We start from the raw sequence: 27,177 nt of genomic DNA, 5'->3' as shown, positions 1-27,177 counted from the left end.
GAATATTTTTTGCAAAAAGAAATGAGCAAAATGTGTTAGTCACTTGTGAGTTTTATTTTGATCATTAACTAGCATAGGATAATAGTAGATGACAATTTAAAACCATCCTAATATGAACAGTTTTATGTACATGTTGTGGAAAAAGTAATTAAAATTTAAAATTACTGACACAAATGTATATGCAGATGTAAAAAGTGCAAGATCTTCTGATTATTGCTTTACCTAAAATAACCACTGATAAAAAAACTAAGATTACAATGCATTTAGCCTAGCTAAATCATGATTTTTTTTTGTATAAAGTAATTCCATATAATTGAAAATCCATTATTGATTATTTGATCATTCAATTCAATTACTGCTGCATTTTCTGTTTCATCAATTTCATAAAATAGATAACACAAAATAATTTGTTATAAGTTGCATGAACTACTGATATTGGAAATTATGCTAAATTATAAAATTGCTAGAGTATTAATGTATAAAAATAACAATTCAAATAATTTTTAAAGCATTTCACAATATATAGTTTCATTTCTCAATATATGCACCTATCTTGTCATTCGGATGGAAATAATACAATGATATACATTTTATTTTGTTGCATTCTGGTGAACTTTATTTTGTAACTTTGGAAGCAGACGTTATATACTGATCCCCCCCCCACACACACACTCTAAAATATTTTAGAAGGGAGATGGCAAAAAACAAGCATTCTTCTAGTGATGAACACCTTTGTAAAAACAATATCTATGGCACCCTCCAGCTACCTATGATAAAAATGAATGTATAAATGCAAAATATATATTATAATAAGAAACATAATTTTAGTGATCCATATTCAGCATTTTTACCTAGAAAAGTATTTGCAAAATAAAAACAAACAAACAAAGTAAAATATACTAATTATTAAACTACAAATTATAAGATTTCAATAAAACTATCCTTTAATTCTAGGATTCCTCAAGTTTTTTGCTTTTAAGATAAAGAGAATATCAACATTCACATCCACAATGTAGAGTTGTTAAGGATTTGCTACAGATTTCAATGTTTGCAGGATTTTTTCAGCATTATTTCGCACATTTATTTTTGCTGCTTCAAGAAGATTTTGGATGTCTTGCTCTGGGTAAGATGTGCTGAAGGTTGTATACCTATTACGCCAGTCCGATACGTGACCTTGGAAAACAAAAAGGACCAAATTCAGTAAGCAAACAAACATTTCCTATAATAACATGCTTTCAACTTAGAAGTAAATCTATACCTGTATTTTGTTTGGTACCCTTCAACATAAATTCAATAAAATATAAAAGGAGATTTAAAAATCCTTTTAAACAATTAGGGCTTCTTTAAATACTTAGAAAAAAGTATTTTCTAAGCATTAGAAAACAATCTTTTCATACCCAAAAAACATAATATTGATTATATAAAATAGCAACATTTTAACGACTGAATTAAAATTATATCCATAATGCAATCCAATCCAATTTGTCAGTCCAGTTTGGGGAATTTATCTGAATGGGAAATTATCCACAACCAATCATGTTATAAGGCACAGAAATTAGAGGAAAGCTTTTCTAAGTTCAATGTTGCAAACAAAACTCAATGAAAAGGTACTAATTTTAATCTTCCTGCTCAGAAGGAATCAACTATCTGTCATGTCAAACTTATCCCAGAATATAGGAAATGAATATTTACAAAGTGTACTCCTTGTTTTGTCTATGAAAGACTGACTCCTATTCACTTTGAACTATTTATTAAGAACACGTGATATACCTTCACAGTTCACTTTGTTGAAAAGTGGAAAGTGCATGACAGTTGGACAACCATTGCTTCTGAAGATGTAACAGTCTTCAGGGTTGTCTTTATCCTTGTCTAAATTACGGGCATCAATTTCAGGAAAGGGAAGCTTGTTTTCCTTACAGTATTGACTTGCTTTCTTGATAGTCTGTGGTAAGAGAAGATGGAAAAGTGATACTTAATAAAATAAATTCAAACTGCAAACTCTATACTACAGATGAGGTGTCTACACTGAGAGGGATTGTATCTACATAGCAAATAATTAATTATGCTATGAATCAGTAAAAGTAAGATATCAATCAATCAAGTCGAAGTAAAGTAGATCAAAAGAGAAAATTGACATTTGAACTGGATTGAGCTGAAATAATGTCATATTTTAAATCATATATTAACTATGACACACTCAATAATCACATTGCAGTTTAATATATTATGTAAAACAAACTATTATGAAGTACTGCATCCTCATAAAAATATTGATCTCTGGCTAGTCTGTAAGAACACATATTGGTTTGTTTCACAGTTTTTGTATACCAGCCCTAATTTAGAATTCTGGATTGTACACTACAAAAACAAAACAAGACAAGACACTATTATTGAGAAGGCCTAACAGCTTGTCTATGTCTCCTGCACCTTGGGGAAGAGTCAATATACAGAATAAGCAAAAAGAGTCATGCATTGTGAGGTGTTTGTGATGTATTCCACCAAATAAGGCTTTATGATAATGGCTAGCATTTTGAATTAAAGCCAAAAGTCTATTGAAATTGATTATATAGAAATGTAATTGTACAACAGTGGGTTTTATTAGCTAACTTCTACCAGTTTCCACACCAGCTGCATATTATAAATTGTCTTCACAAGCAGCACCATGTATTTATTTGCAATACTTCAATCATAATAAAATCTTCCATTGCAGTCCAAGTAAATACACACAATAGGTAGACTGACCATTCTCTATGCTCTTCCCCAAATATCTGATATCAAAAACCTCACAACTCAAACAGCAGCATGTCACTTTTTTAGACCCTTTCTCACTTATGACAAACTTGGGAATAAGACTAATTTAGCAATAGCAATAGTACTTAGGCTTATATACTACTTCACAGTGCTTTACAGCCCTCTCTAAGCAGTTTACAGAGTCAGCAAATTGCCCCCAATAATCTGGGTCCCCATTTTACAAATCTTGGAAGGATGGAAGACTGAGTCAATCTTGAGCCTGGTGAGTTCTGAACTGCAAAACTGCTGGCAGTTGGCAGTCAGCAGAATTAGCCTGTAATACTGCATTTTAAGAACTGCACCATCATGACTCTTTTAATTAAATTAACATTTAATTGTTAAACAGTTGAGCTAAAATACATGAAAATGTGTACAAATTTCTCACCTAATTTCATTGCTATCAGCAACTTATCAGTGCAACAATATACTGTACAATTATAGGATCCTATAAGTAAGACCTATTCCAGTTTCTTTTATTCCAATAACAGCAGTATATATGTATATATTTTCTTAGCACTATGTTCTATGTACTTGATCCTCATACTATATTCTATGTACTATGATCCTCATGCTATAATACTCAAAAGTTTATGTCAAAATAAATTGCTCAGATATTCAGGAGTCATGGGACCTTTTTGTTTTTGTTTTTGCTATAAAAGACTAAATACAGTTAGCTTTTCATGTCTATTTTAGAATGGCCTTTAATCTATTTTTGTAATTTTTTTAAGGTGATTTGTTGTATTTCTATGTTTCCTATTACTTAACACAGACATGCTGAATGTACTTTTCAGTAATCAGTTGCATCATGACATTTTGAAAAGTATAAATCTGGATATGGCAAAGAGGTCAATTCTACCAATAGGGATGGTATTCATACATTAGATAAATTTGTGTAAAGAGGAAGCCTTAACTAGTGTCCTTTCTATGATATGAAGTACTTGGACTGGGTGATTCATTTCATTCATCACTCAAGTGATCTGCTGCTGATTTGAAATAGCTCTTGAAAACAATTATGTGCCCTGCTTTTAATTAGCAAGAGAGACAGGTTATGTCTTATCTATCAATAACACAGGCATGATTCATATAAAGAAAGTACTGATCACAACTTGGAAGGACCCTTCAAAGAAGATTGGCTATATCTTTTTCTATCAAGAAGTACTGGACTGTTACAAGAAATAATTTATGAAGCTGAATTGCATGCCATGTGACAATTATTACGACTAACTCCTAAAATGTATCAATAAATTTCAGCTTGAACAATATGAGTATCTCAAAGTACATATATTTATTATTAAAAAATACCAATATGAAAAACCTACTTCAAAAGGATCTCCTTCACTAAAATCAAAAGACAGAATGAGTTCCACTTTTCTTTCTGGACGCAAGATAAGCGGGTAAGCAGAATTTATGACTAAGCCAGCATCTGCCAACTGAATATTTGTTTTATCAGTCAGGTTTTTGTCTTTCAGGTCAACTAAGGGGAGAAAACAAAATATTTTCTTCATTACTTAGCTGTATAAATCACTTTGAATGATTCATTTACACAATACAAACCTAATCTGGAGCTGTGAAAATGTCCTATGCTCCCATCTATCTAAATTCTTAGCTCTGATAAGCATTATCCTTTCCTCTCTGGGATAGAAAACAAAGTGATTCAAAATGATAGAGAAATTATCATAATATTATTCTAGTATTGTCTTTACAATCACTTCAAAATATATTGTCCCATATCCTAAGGCATCAAATGTCTACAATGAAATTTTTCTGGTTTTTAAGGTCACCTAATGAGCTCCTTTAGATAATTCAGGATAACTATCTAATCTAACTCAATGCTATAAAGCACATAAAGCACAGATTTGCCTCATTGCTACTGTTAGAAACTGACTTTTTAAGTACATCTTTGCTCTTGGCAGTAGAACACAGTTATCCAGTAGCCATTTTGTTAAAATTACTTCTTTTATCTGGCCTATACTTTAGGTGTCAGGGAACTATTAATCAGCATTTTAAACATGTTCTTCGAGTATTATGTTGCCAGTAGTTTGGTGTAGTTGTTAAGATGCTAGCCTAGAAACCAAGAAATTGTGAATTCTGTCCTGTTTTAGGCATAAAAACTAGCTGAGTGACTCTTGTCACTTTCTCTCAGCACAAGTAACTTCACATATTTGTTTAGTGGTGGGGAGGAGGAGTATGTTTACCACCTTGAATTACTAATAAAGCAATAAAGATGGGATAAAATAAATAAATAAATAAATAAATAAATAAATAAGTAAATAAGTAAATAAGTAAATAAGTAAATAAGATAGATAACATTTAATTTTTCTTGGCTTGCTGAGAAAGGTAAACATATACATTCACCTCCCAAATGTGGTAGCAATTTAAAGGATCTAAGTATTCTTGTTTGATTTTGCAAACTTATCAGGCTTAGGCATGTTTAGCATTTGGATGAGAACCATATAGAAATTATTAGATTTCATAGGTAAGGCAACCATTTCTGTAACCCTGCCAAGAAATCTATATCGGTGTAATTAATAGGATTTAACTTAAAGATATATTTGTCCATTTTATTCTGATCATAAAAGACTATCACAACTGAAGAGAAATAAATGTACATTCATATGCATTCATATATACTTAAGTTATCCTTACTGTATTTGTAAGTATAGTTAGAAATGTTTCCCCATTTCCATTTAAGGATGCAAGCAAGAGTTTTGTGCATAAATTTAACGATGTCCCATATATCTGCAAAATAATAACAATATTACAATATTAATAATATGGGGAAAAAATTCATTTAGTACTGATATCCTATATACATGATCATAATTTTCTAGGGAACTTGTGAAAAGCAGTCTTGCTATTGTGGCTTCACAAATAACAAGCCTGAAACCATGCTAAAAAATGTAAAATCAAAATTTGGTAAATACTTTGCATGTAAAAGAAAGGTGAAAGTATTAAAGTTATGTATTGAAAATAATAGTATTGAACATGTATTACTTATACAAGGAAAATAATTTAGTTGTCCTGGTCTAATTCACTATTTTTTTGTGTCTGGCCTTTGACACATAATTCACATTAAATCACAGTCTTAGTTTAGAAAAAGCTATCACATCCCATAACTTGTTCATCCCATAAATTGGTAAACTTGATGGTTAAAGCTGAAGCTATTTATCATCCTAGAATATTAATGGTGAACTCACCATGTTTAAGACATTGTACGTGGAACTCCCAACTTGACTCTTGCATAGTAATCTTCTCTGTATTCATTTCCAGTTCACTTATGACTAATAGCAGAAGTTTGGAAACAGAGCAATGAGTGTTGTTTTAATGAACAGTTTTTTAACATTATAAAATGGTTAGTTCTGAAATACTGGTAATAACTTAACACTGAGGTTCATGTAACTTTTTCTGAAGTGAAGATTGCAGAAAAAGTAGTTTATTATTCTTGAGTTCAGTGGTGCCCCCAAAGGAAATGATGATAACCATACAATCTGATTTGATTTAATGTATATTTTAACTACATTTTAATTGCACACCAAATATGCAATGTATTTCCTTGTCTAGCTGTTCTGCAAAATGCAATTTAATAAAAAATATCAATAGTCTTTTTAAGGCTATAAATGTTTTGCAAATGGAAAGAAAAAACCTGTTTCAATAATTTATTTTCACAGCAGAATAAAACTGTAGATTAGAGGTTGAAGTTACATTTTATGAATTTATTTTAGCAGCTGAATGTGGTAAAGTCATCAGAATGGCAGAGCTGTGAATAATATTTTAAAAGAATAATTGGGATGTCTGAGATGGCGATGTTGTGTTTTTATTTTTATTTTCTTTAAACAAAGAAAAGAAATGATGCTTTCAATTTTAAATTTTGTTTATGTATTCTAGTAGTTCAATTATGGAAATACTAGAGGAACAGTGATCTGCAAGGAGGGGCAGGTAATAAATGTGCCTAGAAAGTAGTAAATTTATAGAGCAGTGGTTGTGCATGTATATCTCTTGGAATTTATCTATTTATCTATTAAAGTTCTATATATCACTAAACAACCATGGGACTGTGCAAGAGTTTAATTTAAAGATTGAATCATGTCATTCAGATAGATTATTTAATATGATTTTAGATTGATTGGAAAGGGAAAAAAACCTTGTACATCTAAAGGAAAATTCAAATGAATTCACTTTGGTTAATTAAACTAAATAGAGAATAGAATTAGATTTTCCCTGATCCATCCTAATAATTTTAACTCTCTTTTTCCAGATTTTCTAAGAAGATGTAGTTTTCACACATAAGCTGTTCAGGCAGAAATCTTTATGAAGGTCTTTTCCGGACTTAAGGTGAATAGCTTACAGCTGTTATCTACAGTAGATATGGATTTAGAGAGTTCCAAGTTACTTTTTTTCTCATAATTTAAAACAAAGAATGAAAAATTTAAGGACACATACTCAAATAACAAATATCCAAATCACTGTGGCAAAAAAGCAAACAATATATATCTTAGAACTTCATTTTCATATTTCTAAATTTATTTCTAATAAAATAACAATGAGGATGACATTAATGTGCATATGATACTTACTTGTTGTAATTTCTTTGTGACCGATGAGTACTTTTTTTTCAGCTGTGCAAATACACATATAATTTTTAAAAATGTCAGTGATATGCAGTAAAATGATTTTGCAAGAAAACAATTTACCATAGTTCTTGTACAAAGAAAATATTCTAAGTATGTATAGTATATATGTATTGTGAACCACCCAAAAAAACTGGCTAGTTAACTGAGCCAGTCTCTCTCTCAGCCTAATTTTGCAGCTTTGTTTAAAAAGCAGTATTAGGTATTTCCATCATTTTGAGTTATTTATAAAGGGGAGAAAATATTATTACAATAATAACAACAACAGTAAGAAGAACTTAAGCACCATCAAATAAAATGGAAGGAACTGGTCTATAGGAGAGTTTAAAAATATATACATTGTGAATCAAACTTACCTGTAAATTCTAACTGTAAGGTCTCCACCAGTTTCAAAATGTGTTTTCCATTTTCAGTTAGGTCTAAAGAATAATCAATTTCCTTCAGGGTACAACAAAAGTTGTAGGTATCACTGGGCCCTTTGTCTTTTTAATATAATTGGAGATGGGAAGAATTCATTAAAACATTAAACTTAATATGCCATCAGTTCAAATCTTTGGAATATCTGCTATTCATATTTCTTAAATTGCACACTAGATTATATTTCCAAACATTCTTCCAAACTGAATTTAATGAAATCTTAATGTATAAAACAGACTAGAGCTAAAATAGGAAGGAACAATGCTAGCAGATTATTAGCTGGAGGATAGTGAGACTTATACATCCAATAAAGATAACAACCAAATATGCAAGGCTTAAAGGTATCTGTGAGGAAAGTCCAAAAAGTCATGATTTCATCCATGATCAAAATCTCACTGGTTTTTATAAGTTTATGAAATGGACCAACATCTTGCCTTTTGGGGATCTCCCCCACCCCAATACTTTGCAAGGGTTCAAACATATATAGTGAATGGTATTGGTGTTAGTCTGTTAGTCTGAAACATATTTTATTTTCTTCTTACACGTGGATTTAATTTTTGGGATTACTATTTTTCTTCTATTACTATATAGAAAAACAACACACTGCACTTTGCACATTGCATAATGTTGCCTATTTCAAAAGAGAGAAACAGAATAGATAGAATTGTGGACATGTACATGTATACTTTAATTGCCAATTACTTTGGGTTTTATTTAGTAAAAACAGCTGGATTTTGAAAATCTAATAGGTATTCTGACCCAAAGCTCAATCTAAAGCTAAATGAAATGGACAAGAAAACTCCTTCTCTTAGATACAGTTAGATACCCATGTCTAATTCTACAAGATAATTCACTACTGTATTCTTGCTAGTGGAATTTGTCTTCAGGCTATGAATCAGAAGAAGAAGCCACTAGTGAAATCTTGATGAATTTCACAAAAACAGAAAAAAACTAAAACATACCATTCTTTAATGTCAACTTGCTTTTTAGGAAACTTACTTTCTAGGATTTCTGTAATGTTTGTGATATGCTTCTTAACATCTGCATGTGTTTTATTTTCCATCATACATGTTTGGCTTTCCATAGCATGTTTGAAGAACTGTGTTGTCTCTAAAGCAACTTTACAGTAGTCACAGGAGCATCTGTATTCTTCAAAAATAGAATGACATTGTTAAATAATTTTTATATCTACAAAGTGAGTGCCCATTTCTTATGATACAGCGTAAACAAACAAACAAAATCTTGCCCAATTCCACCCAGATTTTAAGCTACAGTTCAGTCACTCACAGAACATTCTTTTCTTAACAAGTTGTCCCTTGTTTGTTTTTAAGTATTATCATAGCACTATAATTGCCAGGTCTTATTAGGCTATCACTTGAAGGAAAAAGAGAAGCTTTGCCTCTTGTGGAAAGAACAATTTGAAATGTCATTAGTGAATTAAAGACTACTTGTATAGCCATCCTATGCCTAGCAGCTGTATGGTTCCTTGATAAGGTGCTTAAACTCTAACAATATGCCTTTATGTGTAAGGTAATGAGGCAAAATATTTGAACTTAACATGACATTGACATCATTTTGAAATCTTCTCCAGTGTTTGATTAACTGGATGAGATTTTTGTGCTTGTACAAAATATCTCTTTTCTAGCATCTCCAGGTGGTGATAAAAAGTGGAATTTGGAGAACATGTACTGAAAAAATCCTGTATCTTTTTGTTTTCTGTTGTCCTTACCAAACTTTTCTGGTAATATCATAGTACTCTAATTTTGGACTTGTGCTTTTTCACAAGCTGACATTTCTATTCTTTTGACAAAAAAGCTACTATCAATATTGCACAGTGCAAATACAGGGATTAAGACTTGAGGAGCCGAGGTGGCGCAGTGGTTAGGGTGCAGTACTGCAGGCCACTTCAGCTGACTGTTATCTGCAGTTCAGTGGTTCTAATCTCACCGGCTCAAAGTTGACTCAGCCTTCCATCCTTCCGAGGTGGGTGAAATGAGGACCCAGACTGTGGGGGCGATATGCTGACTCTGTAAACCGCTTAGAGAGGGCTGAAAGCCCTATGAAGCGGTATATAAGTCTAACTGCTATTGCTATTGCTAACTGCTATAAAAAGAGAGTGGTTTTCTTTTGAAGAGATCTGATATTGTGTACTTCTAACAAGTTGGGGAACTTACCTAATGCTTCATAATGAAAAATCAACTTCTTAAGGATATCTAGAAATATAATAGAGTCAAACAGTTTCAGTTTATAAATATGTTCACAACCTCTTTAAAAACATGTCACATTTCAAAGAAAAACTTTGTCTATATATAAACCTTTCAATTATTTAACATCTTTTTAAGTTCATCTGGTCATATAAACACCTGAAAGTTATTATCTCCAAATTAAAGACTTGAGAATGTCTTCTTTGATCAATTGTCAAGTCATCCAGGACTATTTTATTTGACAGTTTTAATTTTTTTAATTAATTGTATGTAAGTATTCTTTTCTGAATTACCTTTATTTTCTGGGCAGTTTTAACATTTTTTGTCAATCTATTATATGGCCAGTTCTAAAATCTAACAAATCTTAATTAGCAATCAAAATTCAATCCGATTTTATAGCTCAATGCTAAAGGATATGTTCTAACCTTAAATGAAACAAAAATAAACAGCTGTGCTGTTATAGCTATCTCAGCATTTTCTAAACAATATTTATCTGGGAAAACAATCTGACTTTACATCAGCTAAAATTTCCATATAAGAGGTTATAAGAGTACATAAGTTTGAAATTCATTTATTCACTGGAAAGTAATTTTCTTCACTTTGCATGTGGCAAAATTTGTCCCACCAGTGCACATATCTTTTAAGGAATAATTTTTTTTAAGATACATATCTTTTTTTATCTAGCTTTTCTGGAATGCTGACACTTTCTTTGCTCAATTGGGTCACAGTCCAATCTTGGATAACTTTTTGGGTCAATATGAAACATACCTATTAAAAAACCTATTGAAGCTTTCATGTCTTTTTTGAAATCTGCAACAGCACTTCCCCATAATCCTGAAAGAAAAGGAATAGTTTTCTAGAAACTTAGTAAAATGAGCAAGCATATTTATTTAATAATTTGGCCCCTTGATCATATTGAAAATAACAATTTGGTCATTATTTGGAGAAACCTCAGGTGAGATATAGACTTGTATGTATCACCTCCATTATTTGTTATTTTGATCTTTCCCATCACCTCAAGACAACTGTTTTCCCTAAAAGTATTATGGGAACCACTCATAAAGATAGCGTCTTTCTTTGAAATCACAATATCTTATTTTCTCACTTTAAAAAGTACTGTGTTTGCTTCATAGAAAATAAAAATCATAACAAATAAACAGGTATTTTGGATTTCTTATCCTAAAAAAGTTAAACTATCATTTTTAAATTACACAGTACTGTATTCTAGATCGTGCAATAAATCATAGCTATAAATGTAAGATATTAGAGATAAAAACTATGTGTGTATAAAAATTGCAAAGGGAAGGGGTTTGTCACATTTAGACACCACATGCCTCAATGTTATAAATCAGGAAACATGTATAACATCTGTTCAGTGACGTGCAGTGAGGTTTATGGCTGGTGAGGCAGCAATTTTTTTAGACTTGTGGACTTCAACTCCCAGAATTCCACAGCCAGGCATGCTCAGTTCCGATTTAAAGCGACAACATTTGTTTTTCTCCTTTGCTAAATAAGCTTCCTTCTTTCTTTTTCTTTTTCTTCTCCCTTCCCCTCCTTCCTCCCTCTCTCCCGCCCTCTCCCCTCTCTCAAACTCAACCCCCACACACACAAACAAAGTTGCACCAGGAGGATGAAGTTTGAATTCCTCCTCCTCCCTCCGACCCACACGTGCCTTTTCCAACTGTTTCAGAGATGATTTCAACTCTGCTCTTGCCTGACATCATGAAAATAAAAAAAAATGTAAAAGGAAAAAGGCAAGAGCTGAGGTCAGGCTGGACTAGTTGCTGCCAGAGTCACCGTGGATGACTCTGCTTAACTGTTTAAAAAAGCCTCTAAAAAAGCACCCTCTACAGGAGGAGGGAAGAGAACGACGTGCCTCATCTACGTCAGGAATTTTTCGGCTTTTAACCCTTGCTTAACTCTGCTTGAGTGATCATAAAAAGTCAGACTAGATAATGCATGTCATTCTCCTGCCGTCTCCTGTAGAGGGCACTATTTTAAACAGTTAAGCACTAAGCAGATGGCGCTCTGGCAGCAACTAGCTCAGCCTGACCTCAGCTCTTGCCTTTTTCCTTTTAATTTTTTTTTCTTTTTATGATGACAGTGGTGAGGTTCTGCCTCCCCTGCCTGCCTTGACTGCACACCCCTGCATCTGTTATACCTCTGTTGATGCTGCAACAATAATTTATTTCATTATGGTTCATCATACGGTTGTTTGGATGTTTATCCACCTTTCAAATCCTTCTCTAACTGTGGGATAGACAGTTTTTGTTACTTAATAATATGTACTGTCCCAGGACTTTCCAAGTAAAGCTGCCTTTTGCAATTGATTAATGGACATTTTGTCAATGCTGAGAGTGTTTAAATGTTTTAAATGGTGCTCCAGATGTTGTGGAATTGTACCCAAATACAATTACCACATTTACTCCTTTTTTCCACAGTCACTTTCCTTCTATTTGAAGATCTTTGTATTTTGTGATTTTTTCCCCTTTATCTTCTATTCTGCTGTCTACAAATATATTATTACCCAACAGAATCAGTAGGGTATGAGTGTTCCATGCAACAGAGTACAGATTAGGAAAAAGAACATTTCCCTTTGAACGTAGGTGATGGCAGCAGGTACGGTACTACCACATCACTACTTTGGATTCAGAGTGTGAAGAATGTAATATTTTATAGCAGATTATTGTGATTACTACCTGGCTAGCCTATAGAGGCAACCCTGCTCACTACAGTCACATATCTGGTTTTATATTTTACCTGTGCACTTGTAAACATATTACAGAATGTTAAAATAGGAGAAAAAAGAAAGAGAATAATAAAGTTGGTGACCTTATCTAATCCCTTAATGCTGTCATTCCCCATCCTTTAAATTTATAAGATTTGGGAGTTTTAGTGCAATTCTAGAAATATGTACTGCAAAGTAAATTTCTATGAGTCCATTATCACCCTAATTTATTCTCAGATATGTGCATATTGAATTGCAGACTTATTGCACTACAACTGCACAATAGTATGCCTTCTCTTGTATGAACCATTACATTCATTCCAGTGATGGGATTCATTTTTTTTTTTACTATCAGTTCTGTGTGTGTGGCTTTGTGGTCATGATGTGGCTTTGTAAGTGTGTGAAAATCAGCTGGGAGGCAGCAGGAGCGGGGCCAGCCTATTTGCCAGTTCTCTGAACTATTCAAAATTTCCACTACTAGTTCTCCCAAAGATACTAACATGGCTGCAAACATATCAGTAACCTTGTACAATTTATGTATAGTAGTCTGTCCAATATTCCAATTGGAGTAAAGATTCTATGTAATTAAACCCCCCTGCCAGACTGCATATTCTATATCAGTATATGTCTATCAAAAGCAATGATACCTCTCAGATAAGTCATTTTCTTTTCATTCTTCTTTTCCTTCAGTTTGCCATCCTTGAACTTGCTTCCAAAATAAGTCACATCGACAAATGCTCCAGGGTTAAAGAATCCACTCTCATGTGGTGTAAATTCAAACCAGATATCTTTAAAGAGATTGAAAAATTACAGTTTGAACATGTAAGTACTACTGTTGCAAAGCAGGGTATTTCTTTTAATATCCTGCTATTGCATGAAGAGTGCCTCAAAGTTTGAAGTCATTTCTTACTGGTTATCTTCCTTTTCCAAAAATTCATTTAGCAACCAATTAAAACCAACCCTCAGACTTATGACTCTCAGTAGATCCCTATGATTACATGATCAAAATTTGGGTGCTTGGCAACCAGCATTTATTTACAATAGTTGCAGCATCTCATGTGATCAACTCTTTGTTAACTTCTCAGCCAGCTTCTGACAAGAAAATGCAATAGTGGAAGCTGGATTTGCTTACTAACAGCATGATTCCCTTAATAACTGCAGTGATTCCCTTAACAACTATGGCAACTAGATCATAAAATTGGGCATGACTTATTTAGCAACCATAAATTGATGAGTATCTGTACCTGTATTAAAGACATTGTTATACATAATATTATCAGAAAAAATATGCCCCAAAAGTGCAGATTAAAAAGATAATATATATTTGTGACTTCCCCAAACAGTATCTATCTATCTATCTATCTATCTATCTATCTATCTATCTATCTATCTATCTATCTATCTATCTATCTATCTATCTATCTATCTATGTGTGTATACATTGTGTGTGTGTGTGTGTGTGTGTGTATGGATAGAGAGATAAATAGATAGATAGATAGATAGATAGATAGATAGATAGATAGATAGAGACAGACAGACAGACAGACAGACAGACAGACAGACAGACAGACAGACAGAATCCAGCATGTGTTGATTTCAAAATGAAAGTTGTGATAAACATAGATAGATTTTAGTGTTTACCTGAGTGGAATAGATTTGCATCATCATCTAATTTGGTTGCATCCACTGCTGCATAGATTGGGTAAGGAACTATCCCATTCTTACAAACTGTCTGTTCATCAGACAGATGATGATCATCCAGCTGTTGAGAAAGAAACTCATAAGCAAATAATCCAAGCCAAGTTACATATCGTATATAAACTATATGGGTTTAATTAGCACTTGAATATATGTGAGTTCTGGGACACTGTGAGTCCTAATCCCGCTTTAGGAAGAAAGCCAGGTGGATAATTTCTCTTAGCCCTGGGAAGCAAGAGCAAACCATTTCCAAAATCTTGCCAACTTCAGGGCTTGTTAAATTACTTTAATATGGATACTTAGAAAATGTCATGACAAAATCTCTTCCACACAAAAATGAAGCACAGTCTGAAGGATACATTAGCTTTCCTATTAATATAAAAGTCTACTTCAGACAAAGGATTTTAATCAAGTGTACATCCATGTAGGTAAGTGTTACGTTTTATAAATACTATTTTCCACTAATTAGTCCCCACAATTGAAGCTACTGTCTTAAAATAAGAATGGGAAAAATTCTATTTTATTTCATGTAACTTTAAATGATTTCTTTCTGAGAGCACAATGAAAATTTCATATGCTTAAGGATACTCACTACTGATACTACTGAGGGGGAAAAATGCTGAGAAATTGGAATGGAATACAGTAAAGTGGAATGGAAGAGAATGAGTTGGACCATTTCACTCCTCAATATTAAATACAATCTCATGTGTTGTATTTTTACAATAATAATTTCCATTTTGTTTTTCTTCCATAAGAAAGTAGTTATCCATTATTCTCCTTTCCTCTCTCCCTTCCTATCTCCCTCCTTTTCTTCCTTCCTAAAGCAGTTGTGGCAGGGTAGAGTGAAAAAGTGCAAAAGATATTGCATTATTGTTTCGTGAGAACATTTGCATGTTTGTTTCTTAAATCACTTAAAACAGTTACAGCATCCATCATATTCTAGGGAACAATAAAATATTTATTAAAAGGAATTCGTTATACTCACTTCATGCATTATTATGTAAACTACAACATAACCCCAGAAATCAGTCAAGGAGTATGTGTCATCTTTACTTGACTCAATCAGGTTTTTTAACACTTTCTTCCAATCCCGGTGTGGATCTACCAGTCTGTCATACAACTTCTCTTCCAAACTCTTTAGTTGTTTTCCCCATTCTTCATTTTCATAAATGTATGACATACACCTTGAAAATAGGTAAATGTTGGCACAGCAATAGTGGAGGATTACCCCAAACCTGAAAACTAAGGGTTAAAAAAATGCACATTTCCCAACTTTTCTATTTTGCCTGAGATAGTAGCAGTCATGTTCCTGTCCATAAAATATGTCCCAGCAAATCCCAATAATTATTTTTAGTTCCTAATTCAGGAACAAAAAGTAGTGGTTGTCAGAATTCTGTGCAAAAAGCTAAAAAGAATGGCATGTGTGCTTTATTTATGACTCCTTGGAGAAAATAGGTCATGAAAGAGGGTTTTTCCCTATCTGGATGGCTGTGAGAGTGATTAATATATACATATAAAACTACTGGACAAATGTTTAAGGTTGACTTACTCGGAAGACTTGTTTAGTGAAAAAGCTATTTATTTTCAAGAATTGACATGTGATTTTAAATATCAAGACTTTTAAAACTCCTCTCTCCTTCCAGCTATGGCTCTATTCTTTCAAATGCCATCCCCATGTCATAGATTCATCCACCTACAGCCTGAAGAATTGATAGAGGTAATTTTATCAGATGTCTTGCCTTTTGTTCAGGTGCTATGTCTATAAATGTATAAGTCATCCAGCAATATAGTTTGTTGCCACTTACCATGTTGAACCTGATACTCCACAAAGATACATCACTATATCCAGCATATCATGTTCCTGCAGCTCTCTCAGGGTTCCTTGCAGTGCAATTAAAGCCCTCAGTCCCCCACCTGAACCCAGTACAGCAATAGTGGGGAAATTGTTCTGGGGCAGAAAAAATAATTATTATTTTTGATAATATCCACTGGTCAAGTTGAACACTGAACTCTTAAATATATGATGAATGGCGGGTGTGTGTTTGGAAATGTCATTTATCATAGCATTAAAAATCTGTCAATTAGAACCTTATTTTACACCTAAACTCGTAACATATAATGTGTCTTTTAAAATTTAGCATGTAATTCTCCCATGACTTCTTCTCTTCTGTTTCCAATTATGAACTGATTCTGCTCATGTACAATTAATTACAAAAACTTAAAATTTTCATTATAATAGTAACAAAATGCCCTATGAATATCATTGCTTTTTTGTACCACAAATTCTTTACTCACGTACTCAGGCATTTGTTAATATATAATAATATTTGTTAGTGTGGCTAAATGTATTGCATGAACCCAAATGTTATACTTGGTAAACTTTGGTTTATAGCTTAGCATGCTGTGTGAAAGCAGCTATTATTATATCATCAACAAACTACTATGAAACAAGTTATGATTTAGTACCATATATGAATTCAAAACAAAAATACACTTTTCTTAATTATCAAGCTGCTGTTGAAATGAATTTGACATTCATTCAAATATTTTTCATTGTCTCCTATTTTTCCAATTCATTCTTCCTTCCAATCTCTCATGCAGATCCATTTATTTCTACCCCACTATGGTCTATCTTCTTTCTTAGATTTTTTTTTTTTTAATCAGCTTTACTAAACCTTAATTCAACCAATAGCAGATTACCCCTCTTTTTTCTGGGCAGGCTAGAAATTTCATCAACAATGGAGCCATTACTTTTCTGCTTTCCCTAAGAAAGAGCCATCTGCTGTATAGATACACTCATGCCTCTGAACCCTAGTTGTATCTCATAAGCCCCTTCAAATTTGCTTTTGTTTGAATGTGAAAAAGGGGTATCAATGATTTACTATATAGTATGTTATTATGCTGCTTATTAAGTTGTTTAATTTAAATTAAAGCAACCTTAAATTAAAGCAAATTCTGACTCTTCCCCTCCCCCAACACTCTTAACATGTTTTCCAATGTTATGTATGAATTTTTACCTTGGGACATTCAATGTGAAACTTCTGAAGACATTTTTTCACTATGCATTTTCTTGCCTCTACATGCTGTTTTTCATGATTTGATAGATCTCTTGAAATCCTGATGTCACTATTTGGAAAGAAATGCAGAAAGGTAGAAATCACTCATCATTCAAACACTCCCTATCTACAATGCTTGAAATATTGAAGTAACCTGGTCACTTAATGATTTCAAGTGTTGTAGATGCAAAAAGATACAATTGTATGCAAATAGAAGGTGGTTAGTTCTTTTTTTCTTCTCTTGTATATTATGTTATTAAAAATTTAGAAACAAAGATTATATTTTTTTTTCTAAATGATTATATCTGCAATGTAAATTTAAAATTTTCAGAAAGCATACGTCAAGTCCATAGAAAAATGTATACTGTAGCCTGGGGAAAGTAAGGTTATTAGAACAATGTGTGAGAATATCATGGTTTGTAAATTAAAAAGAAGAGGAAATATAATTGACAAATATCCTCTTTGCTCATCATCAAGAGCAGGTGTCAGCCAAGTAGCAGAAGACAATATTAATTTTCATATGTTTGATAACAGGCATTAATATATCATGATACTGATTACTCAAAATTAATACATATTATATTAATAAAATGTCAGTGACACTTTGTGAACATATTTTACTGAAACCAAAAGTTAAACTAATGGATAGAACTGCTTCTTATCTGACCAACCATATAAAAGCTAAATCTACTTTAGCAGATTCCTCTGAAATCTGGCTTGCTCCAGGATGAGCATTTACTGTGAATGACAGAGTTGTTCATTGTGAGTTAATTATGAAATTTTTATTCTTCCTTCTTGGCAAAATATTGATGTGATTGGATATATAATTCAAATGTTAGTAAGTGTAGGATTGCCACTTTGATGGGGCAAATTAGCATTAAGATTTATACCTACCATTTCAATGACTATAAATCAAGAAAGAAGATTATAGTATGTTTTTTACCTGGAAGCAGAAGCTGGCAGTTTAGAAAATTTGTCCTTTATTGAAAGAAAGAAAGAGATTTTATAAATTTTGCATAGGCAACAAATTCGGTGAAATGAATTCAGTCAAATTTTATTCTGTTCAATTTAACTCTTGGCAGTGTACTTTTGGAAGACAGAAATATCATCAATATCGTTCAACATGAAGAAGCAGATGCTAAGTATCACTGAGTGGTCAGTCACACAGTTAAAATGTAAAGGTTTGACATTTGCATAAGACCATTTGGTGTTCCTTTTTCCTTTGTAATATGCTTGCTTTAGGGCTATAGAAAGGTCAAAAACTGATTCTCATTTTCAGCAATCATGATTATAGGAAACTCTGGAAGTTGCAAGAGGAAATCACACACTTCACTTTCATTGTTCCATGCTGAAATTTATTTAGTTCTAAAGGGAGTAAACAATGACATATTTCCAGTTATAGAGAAATAAATTACATATGTTCTTACCATTTTTCTTCTGTTTTTTTTTCTTTGAATAACCTAAAGATTTCAGATATTTCTGTGGGAAAGAAACATTTTCAGAAAATATCCCACTATCCCATTACACAATTGTTTGTTGCTGTTGTTATTTTATTATTGTTTGTTGTACAATCAGCTACATTGTTAGAATGGATTTAATATTTTTAGCTACCTATTGAGTCCTTCCCTCGGATAGGGAGATGTTGTTCTATGAACTTAAAATATCAGTATGTAAGCTATCCATGTAAAGCTGCCTTTTGCAACTGGCTGATGATGATTGTGTCAATGTGGATGGTGTTCAAGGAATGCCCCAGATATTTTGGGATTGTATCTAAGGTGGCTATTACTATTGGCACTACCTTTGTTTTATTTTGCCACAGACATTCCATTATTATCAGCAAAATACATTATATATTTTTAATTTTTCTTCAGTTCTTTTTCTTCTATTTTGCCATAAGGAATTAATGTAGTCTAGTCCCCCACTATCTGGGAGCTAGAATAAAGAAAAAGTTTACACCTAAAATAAATGCAAGTGAAGGCATAAAACAAATTGCAGAATATTTGCTATTATTACTGATCAGAATTTTTTTTCAATTAAAGGTTAATTAAATTAAACACTTTTCAAGTGGACATAAACTTTTATTATGTCCCTAGTACTCTTCCAACAAACTTGGCTCAAGCAACCTAGTTAATTTGAAATTTGGGGAAATGAGAATTTTTCTTTTTCACAAAAGAAAAGGAAAAGTATGAAAGAAATTATTACAAGGAATGAAAACCTGTAGATCCAAGACTAGATTTATCTGTCATGTTTATATAGATTAATGTCTTCTAAAGTCATCAAGACAAAGGTTAAATATCTATCTAGTGTTGTATCACAGATGATACAGCTACAAATATGTGTGAATTTCTGATACTCCACTACTGTTCTGGTTGTATATGGTTTTATTTTTGCCAATGGCAAAGAATCCAGTTAAATCCTATCTAGTTAAATCCTATCTTCTGAGTAAGATAATAATGAGGTAGTTATTTAAGGGATGAAAAATAAAGACATGCATGATAAAAATCTTTTTTTTTCTTGTATCTCATTAAAAGAATACTATATATTATAAATTTATTCAAGGGCTTTGGAAAATAAATGTGCTTTGGAATTTTAGTATGCTACTTTTTTCTTTGCACATCTAAAAAGGTCAGCCTGCCTTTTGTACAAAACCTCAATGTAAGAATTAAATATATATGTGCACGCTTGCCTCTATGATTTATATGTGAAATATACATATGTACATAGCACAAGTTATGTCTTAGTATGTAGTTTCATATTCAGACACAAAATAAATTATGTAATTAGACTGAACTATAAACCCATCCAGTTATGGTAGCACATGATACACATGTCATGATTATACTCTAATTCTTTTTCTGTCATACATGTTTCTCTCAAGTACAATAAAGTCAGATTACCTATAGAACCATCTTCATCTCACTACTTTGGCCTGTCCCACTCAGTTAGGAAGGGAAGGTGTGTTGTGGGCATATCGGCTAAAGAATTCTGAATGGCAGAGTCCAAAAAGAAAGCCTTCTTTGCCATTGCCCCTTGCTTTTTGGAACCTTCACCTCTCCCCAGTAGTTAGATTGGTTCCCACTCTCCTGACTTTCAGGAGATGTATAAAGAACTGGCAAAGCTGAAGAAGCTGAAGAAGCTTCTTGAATCAGAAGTGAAACATCTTCAAAGAAAAACCAGAAAATCCAGTTTCTTCTTGAAAAACCTTTGGGACCTGACAAAGATGTATAAAGTCCTAGTATAAAGATCAGGATGACTAGCTTCCTGAAATCCCTCAGCCTTTTAATTAATTTTTAATGTTAAATTTTAACCATATTGTCTCTATTTTAAATTTTTATATTCAGTTTTATGGCTTTCCATGTATTATTGGTACACCACCATTTTCCCACTGTGAAGGAAATGGTCAGTTTCTAAATCTAATAAATAAAATAAAAATATAATCATTTTTATTATGTTATTTCTACCTCACATTCTTAGCCTTAAAACCCAATATAAGTAGAGAATCTGGGAAAAAGCAAAAACCTTCAGCCTACCTTTTCAGGAACAAGCACAAGGTTAACTGAGTATACAGTCCTAATTCCTCTTTGAAAAGAAAATATTCGTAAAGAAAAATATTCTCCAAATAACCATACTCACATTAAGCTGAAAGAAATCACATTCATCTATTCAGTGAAAACTGAATTCAGTGGAAACTCTGCTTGTCTAAAATTGATGGAGGATAAAATATATAAGCAGGCTATATATACAGAGATATACAGGAACTGCATCAGTTCATAAACCAATATCATTTTTCCTGATAAACAGGTGCATTTTGAAATCTTTTCGGAAGAAGTATGAGCTAATTCATTTACGATGCAAATTTCTGAAGAAAAACCACTGACCACCATACTAAAAAAAAAAAAAAGAATAGCATAGCAAGCATAGCATAGCACAGCACAGCACAGCACAGCACAGCACAGCACAGCACAGCACAGCACAGCACAGCACAGCACAGCACAGCACAGCACAGCACAGCACAGCACAGCACAGCATAGCATAGCATAGCATTCAATTCAATTCTTCATTGGCCAAGTATGATTGGGCATACAAGGAATTTGTCTCCAGTGCAAAAGCTCACAGGGCATACAAGCAACAAATGATAAACGATTATTAAAATCATAAAATACATTCATCATAAATCATAAATCATAACATACAACACTCAATGATAGTCAACAATACTAAATAAGCAATAAACATAAATCATACTAGGATACTAAATTAAACAATTAATATAAACCATAATATACAAGGAACAAAGTTATAGTCATAAGAAGATAAGAAATAGGTAATATAAAAGATGAGAAGAATAACAGAAATACAGCCCAACTAGGTAGTTTGGCAGTATTGTGAGAAATAGTTGTTTAGCAGAGTGATGGAATGGGGGAAAACACTGTCTTTGTGCCTAGCTGTTTTGGCATGCGGTGCCCTATAGTGTTGTTTTGAGGGAAGAAGTTGAAACAATTTGTGTCCAGGATATGAGAGGTCTGTAGATAGTTTCACAGCCCTCTTTCTGGCTCATGCAGTATACAGGAATGCCTCAATGGAAGGCAGGCTGGTAGTAATTGTCCCCCCCCCCCCCCAGTTCTAATTATCTGTTAAAGTCTGTGTCTGTCTTGTTTGATTGCCAAGCCAGATAGTTATAGAGGTGAAAATGACAGAGTCAATAATTCCTTTGTAGAACTGTATCAGCAGCTCCTTGGACAGTCTGAACTTTCTGAGTTGGTGCAAAGAACATGTTTTTTTTTAATGTCATTTTGACGTTAGGTGTCCATTTTAAGTCTTGAGATATTATAGAACCTAGAAACGCGAAGGTCTCTGCTGCTAATACTGAGTTGTCTAGTATTGTAAGGGTGGTAGAATAGGAGAGCTACTCCTAAAATATACTATCATTTCTACAGTTTTGAGGGTGTTCAGTTCATGATTGTTCTGGCAACATCACAAGGGTAGTTGTTCCTGTCTGGGTGCAGATTTATTTAACTGTTGTATCATCGGCAAACTTCAGTACTTTAAACAGAAGAACCCTTTGAGATGTAGTCATTGATCTATAGAGAGAAGTGAAGAGACCACAGCTCTTGGGGGTCAGCTATGCTCATTGGAAAGGTATATGATGTGATTTTATCTAGCTTCACCTCCTGCTTCCTGTCTGTTAGAAAGCTTATGATTCACTTGCAAGTATGGTCAGGCATGACTAGTGAATCAATTTAATTAGAAAAATATATGGAATGATGGCATTGAATAATGAGCTGAAGTCTATGAAAAGTACCCTTGGATAGGTTCTTGAAGATTCAAGATGTTGTAGGAAGTAGTGCAGAGCCATATTAACTGCATTATCTGCCAATCTATTGTTCCATAGGCTAGTGGCTTTATGAGAACATCCTTACATTCTCATTTTCTCAAGAAATACATAAAAAGGTTAATTACACAACTATATAAAAAAACAGAGAATACTTTGTTCAGATTGTTCTGCTTTCTGATAATGTGTAAACAATCATAAAGGTTCCACAAAAATTGTAACCACAATGAGATAATAAAAACAGACAGAAAATGTTTTTGTGTGCCGAACTGGCAGTAATGCCAGTAGCAACTACTCCTGACTCTGATACATTATCCTGTCCTATATTTCCCCATGTGGTCATTCTCCTTCAAAGTACCAGGAGCTCTGCTATCCCCCTCTAAAGTGGCAGGCTGAACCAAGGTAGGCCTCAAGCCTGAACCAAACTAGGGTTTCATGATATTAAGCTTTAACTGTTCACATAGAAATTGCAAAGTTTGCTTTTAGGACATAGTCCGGTTAGACACGGGTTAGAAGGAAGTCTGTACATGAAATATGCTGAGGCAAAACATCTATTTCAGCCCATTTGCTGGCTCGGCTGTTAATCTGTTGGTAGACATATGTTGTCAGTTCCTCAAAATACGAGCTATGCTGCTCCGTTAGCTGACCCATGTTTACTTCCTGTAACTTCCTGTAACTCAAGGGCAAATCTTGAGGGGTGTTTCCAAAACTAACAGATGGCTTTAGCTGAAAGTGATAAACTATATAAGGAAGTTCCTGAATTTCATTCAATGTTCAGACCATTTATTATTGGCTATGAACCTACGCAAATAAACTATTCCTTCTCTGAAGAGCTGGCTTGCGTGTCTCGTCTTTTCTACAACACCTCCAGACTGTCATACTTATATTCTCATAATTTGCATGATTTCAAAAAGTAAAACAAAATTGCAGAAACAAAACTATAGACTTTAAAATATATTATTACAGCTAATAGGTTGTTATATGGCCCAAGACAATATACTTTAGATAATTAATTGTTATAGGTATATAATGAGAGAAGTTAGTATTAGTTTCTCTTTTGATCATCAATCAACATACAGTAACATAACTTTCAAGAATAAAATTACAGTCAACTCATTCTTGTAATACTCTAATAGATATTACAAAACTGGTAAAATTTAAATCACAGGGCAAACTACAAAAATGTGATTAACTGTACAAGATTAAGATTATAAAGACAAACATGAATATGGTAGATATATATAATTTGGCTAATACTAATGAAAACATAAATACAAGTAGCTAACCTGAAATAGAAAATCCAAATATCTCTAAAATCCCCATATAAACTATGTTTAAGTTTAATATTGTAACTATAAGAACTATAATATTGTGGTACAAATTATACTAATTTATAAAAGGATGACAGCTATTTAAAAAGTTAAAGAGATTAAATATTAGGATGAAGATGATGACTAAAAAGGGGAAGGAAATGATATTTCTTTCATGCCCTAAATATATGATTTCCAAGATTATTTATCTAGCCATTGTTGAAATCAGGAATCGAATCTATACTAGCTTCTCTGATGTAATTGTGTTGTTTACAAGAGATATATTTAGAATATATTTTAAAAATCAATACTCAGTAGACTTTTTGTTTCCCCAAACTTGGATCCAGTAGACATTTCCACTAAATAGAATCAGAGTCAGAGATCTAATTTGATGTTCATTTTGCAACTGCTGTATTTCAAATCTATTCTATGATTTCAGAGGATTTTCTATAGGTGTTAAAAAAAACCACACATTGCTTTTCTCCCATATATAGAAAAATTTAACCCTTGCATCTAATTTATAATGGTGCTACTCAGAGGTGGGTTGCAAATCCTGGCGCTACTGGTTCACTTGTGTGCACGATGCTTCTGTGCATGCATAGAAGCATCCGGGCGGGTGGACAGAGCCTCCTGCTGTTGTCACTACTAATTTGCCTGATCTGGACTGATCTGGGAGCAACCTCGTGCTACTCATAGTTATAGCTCCATTTTTTTAAAAAAAATGGTAAAGGAATGCTAGTGGAGATTTTATTTTAGGTAACAAAAGGTAAGTAATCCTTTGCCAATGTTTGTATTTCAAACAAAATAAGGAAACAATTCTTAAAATGGTCCTTAAATTATTTATCTATATTTGGCCACTTTCCTACTTTCTCTCAACAGATCCAATATTTTATATTTGTGAGGTTTCCAGTCTATATGTTGCAAAATGTATTGTTGTTGTTTTTAAACTGTTACAGATGGTGTCACATTTGTTTGTAAGGAAACAATCTGTTTGTTTTTCTTGTTAAAGATTCACTAGATACCCAGTTTGATATGGTATTTAAAGCATTAATCTCTAAAGTGGGAGATGTTCTGAGCTAGGCTTCCGGATACAGTAAAACACACACAATTAAGTTCAAAAACCCTCTTCTTATTTCAAAGGCTGTGATTTATATTCGTTCACAGCCCGTAATGAGTTGCAAATAGGAGTAAAGAGTTCTACAACAGGCTGCCAAAGTCCTTCGGGATAAGGCTGATAAGCACCCACCTTGATCTTCTTTGAAAACACTGCCAAAGACTTAAATGGCAATTAGCTTGGTAAGATAACATGGAACAAAGAGTCCAAACGTATTTTCAGAAGGTAAACTGACCAGCATGAACCAAGTTGTTTCCTGCAAAAGTTCATGTGCCTTTGTTCCTCCTTTATGTCCTATGGGAGGGGCCAATCACCTCCAAACCTTAGTCCCAAGTCATCACTTTTGTTTTAACTGTTCTTGCTTTCTGGCAGCTCTGAGCATGCGCACACTGGGAACAGGGGGAGCTTGTTCCTCTGCCTTGTTACTGTTCGACTCTGGGGGCTCCAGAGGCAGCACATAACTCCCAGATGGTCCTGTCCTGTTCGCTGCAGAGCCCTTGTCCAAGCCTTCCCCACACTCCAGGATGGCTCATGTTCTTCCTCAACCTCCTCACTGTCTGACTCTGCTGCGAGCTCTGCAGACCACCAGAAGACCACAACACTATCCCCGACAGCAGGACACTTTCCCCAGGTCTGGTGAGCCAGATGTAGCCATGATGGGAATTGGTCATGGAATGCTTTCACCATATTTTACTGAAACCAAAAGTTAAACTAATAGATAGAACTGCTTCTTATCTGACCAACCGTATAAAAGCTAAATCTACTTTAGCAGATTCTTCTGAAATCTGGCTTGTTCCAGGATCAGCATTTACTATGGATGACAGAGTTGTTCATTGTGAGTTAATTATGAAATTTGTATTCTTCCTTTGTGGCAAAATATTGTTATGATTGAATATATAATTCAAATGTTAGTAGGTTTAGGATTTCCACTTTGATGGGGCAAATTAGCATTAAGATTTATACCTACCATTTCAATGACTATAAATCAAGAAAGAAGATTATAGTATGTTCTTTACCTGGAAGTAGAAGCTGGCAGTTTAGAAAATTTGTCCTTTATTGAAAGAAAGAGACAGATTTTATAAATTTTGCATAGGTAACAAATTCAGTGAAATAAATTCAGTCAAATTTTATTCTGTTCAATTTAACTCCTAGCAGTGTATTTTTGGAAGACAGAAACATCTTCCATATCATTTAACATGAAGAAGCAGATGCTAAGTATCACTGAGTGGTCAGTCACACTGTCTAAATGTAAAGGTTTGACATTTGCATGAGGCCTCTTGGAGTTCCTTTTTCCTTTGTAATAGGCTTGCTTTAGAGCTACAGAAAGGTCAAAAACTGATTCTCATGTTCAGCAATCATGATTACAGGAAACTCTGGAAGTTGCAAGAGGAAGTTACACACTTCACTTTCATTGTTCCATGCTGAAATTTACTTAGTTCTGTTATTGTTAACATCTTTTATTTCATTTTCATTTTCCCTTATACAATCACTTAAATAATGTGCAGTTAAAAAAAAGCAATAAGCACAACTCATAACACTTCTATCCTTCATACACTCTTTCTTCTACCCCTCCAACTTTCATTTCTCCCCTCCAACCATCCCCTCTTCTACTTCCCCTCCCCCTCAACCATTCATTTCTCCCCTTCCCACCATCTCACCCTCCTTACATTCCCTTCTCACTCCATCTTAATTCCTCCCTCTTCTTTCCCTCTACTCCTCACTTTGGTGTATTTTTACTATACATTGGTCTATTCGTTTTGTAATTTACACTAAAATTATAAGAAAAAATAATTTAAGGGAAAGGAAAAAAAAAGAAAGAAAAAAAAAGCAACAGTATCCAAGTGCATTCATTGTTTTAAAAATTGAATCTATATTTCCACCCTCCCTCCTCCCCCCCATG

At 33.4% G+C, this 27,177-nt stretch overlaps 1 protein-coding gene across 1 annotated transcript; it reads right to left on the bottom strand.

Annotated features, from left to right (window-relative positions):
- Positions 1 to 922: 922 nt before the first annotated feature.
- Positions 923 to 25,964, bottom strand: LOC148046063 (cytosolic phospholipase A2 gamma-like). The gene is made up of 12 exons (XM_087714471.1): positions 25,704 to 25,964; positions 16,271 to 16,413; positions 15,451 to 15,649; positions 14,409 to 14,529; positions 13,415 to 13,555; positions 10,808 to 10,873; positions 10,010 to 10,048; positions 8,835 to 8,984; positions 7,775 to 7,900; positions 4,110 to 4,264; positions 1,771 to 1,942; positions 923 to 1,173 (listed from the first exon to the last, which is right to left on the bottom strand). Exons 1-12 carry the CDS (start codon positions 25,962 to 25,964, stop codon positions 1,022 to 1,024), a joined length of 1,725 nt encoding a protein of 574 aa, XP_087570597.1. The 3' UTR covers positions 923 to 1,021.
- Positions 25,965 to 27,177: the final 1,213 nt, after the last annotated feature.

This window comes from Thamnophis sirtalis, unplaced genomic scaffold (genome assembly GCF_051295495.1).
Source record: "Thamnophis sirtalis isolate CommonGarterSnake01/CBP01778 unplaced genomic scaffold, rThaSir2_p1.2 scaffold_4, whole genome shotgun sequence".
In the NCBI taxonomy this organism is placed as follows: domain Eukaryota; kingdom Metazoa; phylum Chordata; class Lepidosauria; order Squamata; family Natricidae; genus Thamnophis; species Thamnophis sirtalis.
Note: the sequence above shows the minus strand (reverse complement) of the source record. Positions and strands in the feature narration are given on the sequence as shown.

What these genes read in the sequence shown, in the direction of transcription:
- LOC148046063 (XM_087714471.1), bottom strand. Translation starts at nt 25,964, where the DNA reads ATGGTGAAAGCATTCCATGACCAATTCCCATCATGGCTACATCTGGCT. An exon ending in CATTACAGAAATCCTAGAAA is followed by an intron (nt 7,901 to 8,834) that starts GTAAGTTTCCTA and finishes TATATTAAAAAG; the next exon opens with ACAAAGGGCCCAGTGATACC. An exon ending in CTTACAGTTAGAATTTACAG is followed by an intron (nt 4,265 to 7,774) that starts GTAAGTTTGATT and finishes TTCTCCCCTTAG; the next exon opens with TTGACCTGAAAGACAAAAAC.